General features: G+C 34.3%; 1 protein-coding gene across 1 annotated transcript; it reads right to left on the reverse strand.

Moving 5' to 3' along the window:
* Positions 1-7269: 7269 nt before the first annotated feature.
* Positions 7270-8521, reverse strand: LOC132041473 (putative germin-like protein 9-2). The gene has a single exon (XM_059432184.1). The coding sequence runs from the start codon at positions 8385-8387 to the stop codon at positions 7761-7763; it is 627 nt and encodes a 208-aa protein (XP_059288167.1). The 5' UTR covers positions 8388-8521; the 3' UTR covers positions 7270-7760.
* Positions 8522-10824: the final 2303 nt, after the last annotated feature.

Consider the following 10824-nt stretch of genomic DNA (forward strand, 5'->3'; position numbering starts at 1 on the left):
CATCATAGGAGGTGTAAGTGTAGGATTTTCATAGTAAAAGGGGTGTAGGTGTTTGATTTTAAAGGGCCTTTCCGTAACTGAGTCATAGTACGGAGGTGTTTAGTGTAGTCAATCTTTTTTTTTTTTTTTTGACAAATAAGCTAGCCGTCATTGACGTTTTCCCAAAATTTTCTTTGATGTGACGATGTTCATGCTAGTTTTTCTGAAAATTAAAATTAATTTTAGATGGATTAAATATGCCATATTGAGTTCTTATTTTTAAATGTTAATATCATTCGTTAGCTCTACTATACTTGTTGATACATTATGAGCAGTATTGTCGTTATACTTTTGAGTCAATTTAGTGCTATTTAACATAGTAAAGGGAAAAAAGCTTGTCTGCAATTCCAATGGAAAAAGCTTATTTGAATAGGGTGTTTACACCTAGCTAATGAATTCAAGCCATACGTCTTGTGCACTTCTTAAACTTAACCATAGTTAAATGCATTTTTGATTTGAGGTTAAGATTTAGTTAGGTGTAAACATCAAAATGCGGGTAAGTATAATGTCATTCTGGTGGATGGAGAGTGTTATTGTTGATTCGGAAACTGAGTAGCTTTTGTTCAAATCTCTATATATATTTAAATATTTACTAAATACTTGATCCTCAGTCTCAGCCGTTCGAAGCTTGAATTACATCCACCCACTTTATGGTTAAAATCAAATACAACGTCTTTGTGTTTAGTCATTATTATACATTAAATTGAGGATTGTAAAAACCAATAAATTTTAAAATCCTCGATCACTCTTCTAAGTAAGTATTTACCAATTCCAACTCTCAAGGCTTGGTGGGGGTGCTTTTGAGGGCGGATGTTCTTAAAATAGTTAAATGTTTTATAGATCTGTCCGTTTATTGCTTGAGATCGACAGTGTATTTGATAACTTATCTTGGTATTGCCAACTGAATTCAAAGCTAGAAATTCTGATGTTTTGCATGCTAATATTAATTTTCTTCTTCTTAAAGCTAGTGCTTATCTATTAAAAAAGAAGAAGAAGAAGGAACCATGAGAGGTTTGAACCATATGTTATCAATCTGTATTAAAAAAATAATCTAAAAAGAGAATTCAAAAAGAGAAACAATCTAATAATGCTGAAAAAGAAAGGAAAATAAATTAAGACTAACGAATTCACGGTGTTTTAAAAATTATTCCCCTCAAGTGACTTAGGTTATGGAATATATCCTCCCAGGATAGAATGAATTAACTCACCGGCGTAAGCGAACCTCAAACACGGTGAACGACGCGAACCACTTTAATTTTGTAAATCACACTAGAATTTTTATTATGCAAGAAAGAAAGAAGAAGACAATCGAATTTTTCGTAAGTAAAATCTGATGGAATGACAAAACATTATAGCCAACAAAGGATAGTATGAACAGGTGTCATTGTACCTTATCAAAAGTCCCATGACTATTCTTTTCCCATTCACACCTATTCAAGAAAATCCTAACAATCCCCCACATGAATGGGGAATGGCTCTATGATCAAGAAATATACGGATAAGTATGTGATTTACAAGTAAAGATTAATTGCATCTGGATAAGTAGGTTTTCCTTTGAACTTTCCGTAGTGAACATATGTCGGATACTCGGTCAATCGGTAGATTTGATATCTTTGAACCGTCGAGCTTGTTGTATACCTAGACAATCACATGTCACAATCAACCCTTTACCGCCTATGGTTCTCACGGTTGTGTTAGCTTCTGACCTATGAACACCCCTGGTTTCATAAGTGTATAGAGAATGGGCTTTTTTCTATCATTCTCTTTGAAGCGACTTACACTTCCTCACATAGGTGATTCTAACTATATTTATCACGTAGATACCTATTTGTCATACTACTTGCCAAACTTAGAAATCATTAAACAACTTAAGTTTTATTAACTCGTTAAAAAGCCTTAATGTTTCAGATCCTTCTTCAACATTGTCTTCATCACGAGAATGGATTGAGTTATTTGACAATGTCAAGACATCATTCATAACTTTGTTTGATCTCTTTGAACCTAGCTCTTGGGATCCCCGATTACGCATAGGTAGAGTTATACGCCATGTTGATGACTTGTCCTAAGCCTTAAATCCATTTCCGCCCGATGATCTGTCAACTACCTCTCAGTTTTTAAGCCTTTTGTAAGCGGATCCAACATTATCTCTTGACTTTACATAGTCAATAGTGATAACTCCACTAGAGAAAGTAGTTGTCTAATCCATATTATGTCTTCGTCGTAAGTGACGAGATTTACCGTTATACTGCTCTCACCCACGCTTCTGATACCTCTTGGCTATTACAATGTGTACATATATGTGCCAATGGTTTGGGCCAAAAAAAATATCCTCCACGAAATTCCGGAGCCATTCAACTTCTTCACCGACCTTGTCTAGACCTATAAACTCATACTACATTATAGAGCGGGCGATACATGTCTATTTGGATGATTTCCAAGACACTGCTCCTCCACTATTGGTGAAAACATATTCATTTGTGGATTTAGATTCAGTTCATCCAGTGATCCAATTTGCATCACTATATCCTTCAACAACCGCAAGATATTTATGGTAATGCAATATAAAATTTTAAGTATGTCAAGACTCAATGCATCTTCAGTTTACATATCTGGACATTAGCTACACTTGAAGTAGCATCATTATAACAATACATGTGGATAGTCGGCAACAGTTGTGGCCACAACTTTTAACAATATATTTTTTCCAACCATTCCACTTCTATTCAATAACGCATTTTACATTCAATATTCCAGATTTCATTGTAACAACTTCTAAGTCCGCTTCTTTAATATGACATATAGTCCAATTGTGACTTCTTGTCACCAAATTCTTTGCAATAGCAAGATTTACATTAATTAGCGTTTAATACTTGAATATTTCAAGTACCATTTTAACATAATGATTGAGACAACGCTAGACTTTAAAGTTGGGTGGATTATAATTCTTGGAATTAAATCGACAACCTCTAAGTCTTTCATATCAAAATTACTAGCAAGCATACTCTTAGTAGGATTTATGTCATTAATGTCTTTACGCGTTATCAACAAATAAACAACCAATGACTAAATGATTTAGAGAGTTCTTAATGTAAACACATTTGTCACACTCATTAAACCTAAAAACCCATTTGCCAACATTGTTTGGTCAAATTTAGCATGACATTGTTTGGGGTGTGCTTGTTTTAATACAGTATAACGACTTCAACAAGTTTGCACACCTTCTTTTTTCTGGGAACCACAAAACCCTCAGGTTGTTCCATGTAAATTGCTTCCACAAATCTCCATTTAAGAAAGTTGTCTTAACATCCGTTTGATGGATTTCAAGACCATATACTGCCGCTAGTACTATTGACACCCAAATGGATGTTATCCTTGTCACCGGCGAGTATGTGTCAAAATAATCAAGACCTCCTTTTTGTCTATAACCTTTAACAATAAGTCTCGCCTTATATTTGTCAATAGTGCCATCCGCTTTCATTTTCCTTTTAAAAATCCATTTCAAACCTAAGGGTTTATTTTCGAGGAAGATCAACCTTCCCACGTATAGGTTGTTCAAGATTGATTGATCTCATATTGACGCTTCTTTGCAAAATGGTGAATACGAAGAAGACATGGCTCCTTTAAATGTTTGAGGCTCACTTTCTAGCAAAAATGTTAGAAAATCTAGTCCAAAGGAAGTAGATGTCCTTTGACGTTTGCTACGCTCTTGGATTTTCCTCATCGTAAACATCTTCCTTGTTTCTTCCCTGTCATTTAGATCCTTCGCTAGACGACTCATTCCCTTTTATACGATATATGGTTTCAAAGAAGTCAGCATTATGTGATTCATTATCGTATTCACATGAATGTTGGGAGTTTTCGATATGTGAACCATAAATCGATATGCTTACTATTTGTGGCATATCATCAAACACAATCAATCAGTTTTAGGTCCTATTTTTACCCATTACGGTTTAGGAACTAGCACTTTTTGCCAAACACCCCCACACTTTGAAGTATTCCAAATTGGGCTTTCTTCCTTTCCATTTTCGTATGGAATATATTGTACATGTTTGCACTATGGGGCACTCGGTGAGTATTCGGCTCGCCGTAAGGATATCATCACATTTTTGGGATAAACCGAACTTATTAACAAGACATTTACCATATATGTTAAATCGTTCCTTCACAATGCAACATCATCATTAGACACGTATGCACTTGATTCTCGTGCAATGAACATCCTTACGATCATAATCTTTCTCTTCTCTTAACCAGAGATCAATACGATAAAGTTTTTATATCTTTAAACCGAATAATTTCTTACACTGTCAGATTTAATAAATCAGTGAAGTTTTTATTTCTTCAAACCGAATAAACGACCAGCAAAGATTTTATATTTTCAAACTGACGAATGGTGCTAAATCGGTAAAGTTTTTATATTCTTTAAACCAGATAGTAACTTGGAGTAGAAAATCACGTAGATTTTAATCTCCAAATAACGGAGTAGAAAACCACAAAAGTATTAGTCTCCAAAAAAAGTACTTTTATTTTCTGAAAAGAGTACTTTTTTTTTTCTTTGTAATAAGAGCACTTTTTAGCTTCCCAACATTCCTGAAAAGACACATAACTATCCATTAAATTAGTATCGCCTCAGTTTATTAAACCGTTTGCAACAGTGGATCGTGACTTGGATCAAAAATCTCATTTTAGACAAGCCAGGCTCTGACATTTTCAAGTTCGCTTTGCCCGTTGAACAATACTTCAAAGGACTCTTTCCCAACATAAAAAGTAGATAATAAATCAAGTGAAACGGTGGTACTACAACACCAAATCACTTTTCTTCCCAATAAATTTGTGGCAAGCAACCCTTGGAACTGGGCACCAATTCTCAGGGATTCTTCTCTATTTTCACGTTTGTCATTTGATCTCTTATTCTTATCAAACCAACATGTGTATATTTTATTGATCCAAAAAAAATAGATACACATTTCATGATCTCAAGAATATTTCAAGTATTATATTAAGTCAAATTCATATCTTACAACCTTGAAATAATTTTTCACATAATTTTATGCATGCTACCATATTACACATCGACTAATCAATTTGATGGTATGCAAATAACATGTATTTTGAGATCGTCAAATGATAAACGTCTACCCTATTTTTTATAGAAAATAAATTTCATAGATCATAAAGGGTAGAAAATTAAAAGACGAGTAGAGTAAAGAAAGCAAAACCCGGATTTATTGCCTCTTTTTCCTTCATGATTCATCGTATCCCAAGTTGACGTATTCTTGCCAATTAGTTGCAGCACTTCAAAATTTAATGCCTTTCCACCTTGAAAGCAACAGACGCGTCTCCAACTATGATTTATCCAGTCTACTATCATGGTTTGAAGAATGTCTGTTCCTCAGTTTTAGCCAATCTTTTCATAATCCCCAAAGGAAACCAAAGTCCTTCCAGTGGCATCACCACTTGCTTTTTTTTTCCTCCTTTCTTTCCTTTTCTTAATCATACAATCACACTTTTAATCAAACTAGAATAAAGGAAATCTGGTAATAATGATGGAAGGCTACATTTCATCTTCCTCTTTAGTTTTGCCACACCTTCATCAACCGACCATCAGTAGCGTAGCGTCGATTCGTTTACCAGTGATTCATGAAGTAGTTTTCGAAAATTGAACATTCTTATCTTCTTCATATCACAATATCTCTTTAACAATCTGATCTCATCCTTTTGGTTTTCTCAATATTCTAACCCACTTCGTGTTCCCAAGCAAGCGTCTCTCAACTTTCACTTTAATTTGTATCTTTCGGAAAAACTTTGCAAGTATCTATTTTCTCAATAATGTATCACAAGAATATGGAAAACAAGAGTTAATCGGCCAACACATGTACTTGTGCGGTTAGATGCCAAAGATTATCTCGCGTCATTTCCGCCAACTTTAACCAGTACCATTCTCTGTCATTTTTTTTTTCCTTTTCTCTTCAACCAGTAAGTCCAAAACCTCCATTATCATTGCATTGATGCCAATATCATCAATTGGAAAAGAAATTTCTGCCCACTACGAAACATTATCGCAGAATCAAAATTTCTATCATCTGGAAATAAATTCTCCTTCTTGTTTTGTCTCCATCAACGCAGAACACAGAAAAATCATAACACTAATAATTTCCTTAAGATTGTTAGTAATCTGTATTAAAAAAATAATCTAAAAAGTTAATCAAAAGAGAGAGGAAACAATTTAACGCTGAATCAAAAGAAAGGAAAATAAATTCGAGCCCACGAATTCACGTTGTTTCCTTAAGGAAATTATCCTCAAGTACCCGAGGTTATAGAATATATCCTCCGGGATAGAATGAATTAACTCAAAGCGGCGTAGCGGTACCTCAAACCCGGTGAACGGCGAACCACTCAAGGTCTGTAAATCACACTAGAATTTTTATTGTGCAAGAAGAAAGAAGAAGACAATCGAATTTTCGTAAGTAAAATCTGATGGAATGACTAAGTATTATAGCCAACAAAGGATAGTATGAACAGGTGTCATTGTGCCTTATCAGAAAAGTCACAACTATTCTATTCCCATTCACACCTATTCAAGAAAATCCTAACACCATAAGAGTGCAACACGTGATGTTTGGGTAGGCGCGTGTCAAGGGTTTAGACTTTTCCACAAACAAAAGTATGGTATTTAAGTGGAGAAGGATAGAGAGGCCGACCCATCGATTGAATTTTGAACTGTGTTCCATTAACCCTTGGGAATTTCTCATTTATTAAAAAAATTAAAAGCAAAAAGGAAAGTCAGGATCTTTCCCATTTGTTTGATTCCTTTTGTTTTCTTTTCATATGGTGTTGAACATTTACTAGCCTATGACTTTGAAATAAGAAAAGGACAATGCTTATTTAGTTAATTGAATTCTTCAATAGAGACCCTTTCAGCCTGGGAAGGGCTAGGGAAGAAGAACTTTTTTGGTTTTATTCTCCTTTTTTCTAGTACAGAGTTCTACTATTAAGTCTCATTTATCAGATCTTTAAGAAATGCCATCAAGACTGCAAAAAGTTTCTCTTTTCCCCCCCTCTTATCTGTTTGCTGAGGAAGTCAAAATATGACCTTGTCAACAACTTGCTGATATATGTATACTGTAAACTTCATATTGAATATTTCTAAGGGACAATACAAAGGAAAACAGAAGGAAAAGAGGGTTAAATTCATGCCACAAAATGGGATGAGATGTGTCACAACACTCGATGCCTGCTAACTTGCACAGACCGAACCAATTCAGTGTAGTGACTATCCACTTCGTCCCCACGTATCACATGAAACACCTTGGAACCAAAGCAGGTTTTGTTGTTGTAAAACCAAAAACAATTCTCTCATAACAAACCGCGAAAGAATTCTCCCCAACTAAATCAAAACACTCAAACAATCAGAACAAAACATTAAACCAACTAATTTTCTTGATCTAGCATAGTCAATACTTGACTAATTAAGGCAGTTGTACAATCTGCAGGGGCAGATGTAGTCTTTTGCCTACAGATTCATCTTGAATCCCACCTTCGACAAGTACAGATATATATATATATATATATATATGAAAAACCAACTAAAATATGAAGAAATATTAAATCTAAATCCATACTTTTAACAGTACAATAAATACAATGGTAAGAATCTTAAAAATTGAACGCATTAAATTTAAATCGAATACGCCTCGACAATGGAGAAAGCCTTGACATCAGGGTGTTGATGTTGCTGCTTTGATCTTCTTAATTGTCTTAACATCAGTCTTAAATGACTTAGCAAGTACCAATTCACTAATTCCACTACTGAAAATTGAGGATGGCAATGAAACAGTGCCAGGACTTGCACTACCAAGAGCAGCTACACCAACTGCTGTTTTCTTATGATCAAAATTATACTGATAGTGTTGTAGTCCCTTAGGGAAAAGAAAAATGTCCCCTGCTTTTAGTCTCTGGGTATACAAAACATCCTTTGTATCGACGAAACCAACCTCTAAAACGCCTTCAAGAAGGAGAAAGAGTCCAGTAGCGCGAGAGTGGTAGTGGGGCGGGTTTACAGAACCCGGAGGGAATTGAAGTACAGCTAGGGACACTCCTTGACCATTAAGAGCTGGAAATTCTGCTTTTGTAGCCTTTGTTGTAGTAACTGTATCAATAGATTTTTGAAATATACCGCGCATCGTGGTGTATGTGAAGTAATTGGCATCAACAGAGGTTTGATTTTCTGGGGCAATGAAATCTGAAAGGATGTTAGGATCACTTGCTATTGTTGTTCTTGATATGGCAATTGTAAAAATTGAAATTAGGAGCAAGAGGGAAGTTTTAGTGAAATTCCAGGCCATGGTTGATATTTGGGTCAGTTTATTTTAGTGATCAAGAAATGTTTTCTAAGTACAAGAAATGTTTTCTAAATACACAATTTTTTGATGGTTCGCTTGTTCAATTTATATTGTGGTGTAGCCTGTAGCAGGTAGCACACCACAAATTTTATATCATTTGGCCGATTGAGATTCCTATGACTAATTCTGTCTTTTCTTCTCAGGACTAAATTAACTATGCAAGTTTTGACAGCTAAAAGAATCATTCAATTGAGCTGTGTTTCCTGTAAGCTTCTATGATTGCACACGGGGATTTTTTTTGTTTTTTTTTTTAAAGCTTTTTGAGTGGCGGCACAAGATTTGAACTTGGAACAGCTCTGTCTCCTCCGATACCATGTCACCGTCTCATCTAAGAATTGAAATAGTTAGAGAGAATACATTTTTAGTAAATTCATTATATAATTATATCTCAACATCTTGGACGTGTGAGCAACGTTTCACTAAATATTATAACTAAACGAAATTAAAAATAACTTACATATTTAAAGTGTGCGAGAAAGTTATTACTAATAGTTGGTATATCTTATTAAATAATTTGTGTTAATTCTCCTACTTATGCGTTTTGAACGATGAATGTTTCAAAACATAGTTATTTTTTTAATCAAGGGCTTAATGAAAGGCATGAATAAATTTTTTTGATAAATTTTTATCTTCCTTTTAAATTTCATAAAAGTAACTCGAGAAAACATTTTATTTGCTATGGATATACATCATAGGAGGTGTAAGTGTAGGATTTTCATAGTAAAAGGGGTATAGGTGTTTGATTTTAAAGGGCCTATCCGTAATTGAGTCATAGTACGGGGTTGTTTAGTGTAGTTAATCCTATTTTTTTTTTTTTGACAAATAAGCTAGCCGTCATTGACGTTTTCCCAAAATTTTCTTTGACGTGATGATGTTCATGCTAGTTTTTCTTAAAAAGAAAATTAATTTCAGATGGATTAAATATGCCATATTGAGTTCTTAATTTTAAATGTTAATATCATTCGTTAGCTCCGCTATACTTGTTGATACATTATGAGCAGTATTGTCGTTATACTTTTGAGTCAATTTAGTGCTATTTAACATAGTGAAGGAAAAAAAGCGACTGAGCTCCAATGGAAAAAGCTTATTTTAACAGGGTGTTTACACCTAGCTAATGAATACAAGTCATATGTCCTGTGCACTTCTTAAACTTAACCATAGTTAAATGCATTTTTGATTTTTTAGATTAATGTTTAGTTAGGTGTAAACATCAAGTGCGGGTAAGTATGAGTGGTGGATGGAGAGTGTTATTGTTGATTCACGGAAACTCAGTAGCTTTTGTTCAAATCTGTATATCTATTAAAATATTTACCGAATACTTGGGCCGCCATCTCACTTCGTTCGAAATTTAATTGCATCCACCCACTTTATGGTTAAAATCAAATGCCAACGTCCGTGTTCAGTTATTATTATACATTAAATTGAGATTGTTTCAGAAACCAATAAACTTCAAAATCCTGGATCCGCCTCTAGTAAGTATTTACCAATTCCAACCCCTCGAGGCTTTAGGGTGGGGTGCTTTTGAGTGCGGATGTTCTTAAAATAGTTAAATGTTTTATAGATCTGGCCGTTTATTGCTTGAGATCGACAAATTAATTAATTAGTTTTCAGTAAGGCTTTTTTGGTTTATGGAAATGATGTATCTAATAGCATTCATTTCTTTTACATTAAGTTCAAATTACAATGAGTTAGCAGTTACAAATGAAGAGCCATTACTTATCTTAATGAATTTTCTCATCTGCCAAAGAAAATCACGATATCCACATTTAAATTACTGATGAACTGTTTCAGCTGGTGAAGAAAAGTAAAAGTTTATTCTGACAAATACTACTACTTAGATATAAATGCATATAGAAATCTGCAGAAATACACCATCACATATCTCTTCCCTCACAATTACTATTTATTTCTTTTCCTAAAATCCCTAGGTTTGCCTTGTTTCTCTTCCTTTTTCTTTGGTACTTCCACCTTAGCTTTCTCATGCTCACTGTTATTATTATTCATTTAATTTCCTAAAACCCCTCCCTTAGCCTTGTTTAACTTACTTCCGTTTCATCTTCCTAAGTTCTTTAGATATTATTTGTTAGGCCATTTTGAAGTGGTGAGATTTTTTTATAAAGATATCGGGAGAATTCAACACCGACTTTTGTCTATGCGTTCTTCTTCTCTTTCATAGTGGTATGTGCTTGAATCCTGCTTTATTTTCTTCCACTTTTGGTTTTTCTTTTAGCGTAAATTTTCTTACTTAGATGAGATCAAATTTGCATTGTGAACTTGCAGATTGATTTTTGGGTATTGATGCTGTATTTTTGATGTTTTGAAACCATGGAGAAGCCACGATTGAATAGCTCAGATTATTATGTCAACATTGTTTAGTGGC

The sequence above is a fragment of the Lycium ferocissimum genome, unplaced genomic scaffold, assembly GCF_029784015.1.
Source record: "Lycium ferocissimum isolate CSIRO_LF1 unplaced genomic scaffold, AGI_CSIRO_Lferr_CH_V1 ctg10338, whole genome shotgun sequence".
NCBI classification, from domain to species: Eukaryota; Viridiplantae; Streptophyta; class Magnoliopsida; order Solanales; family Solanaceae; genus Lycium; species Lycium ferocissimum.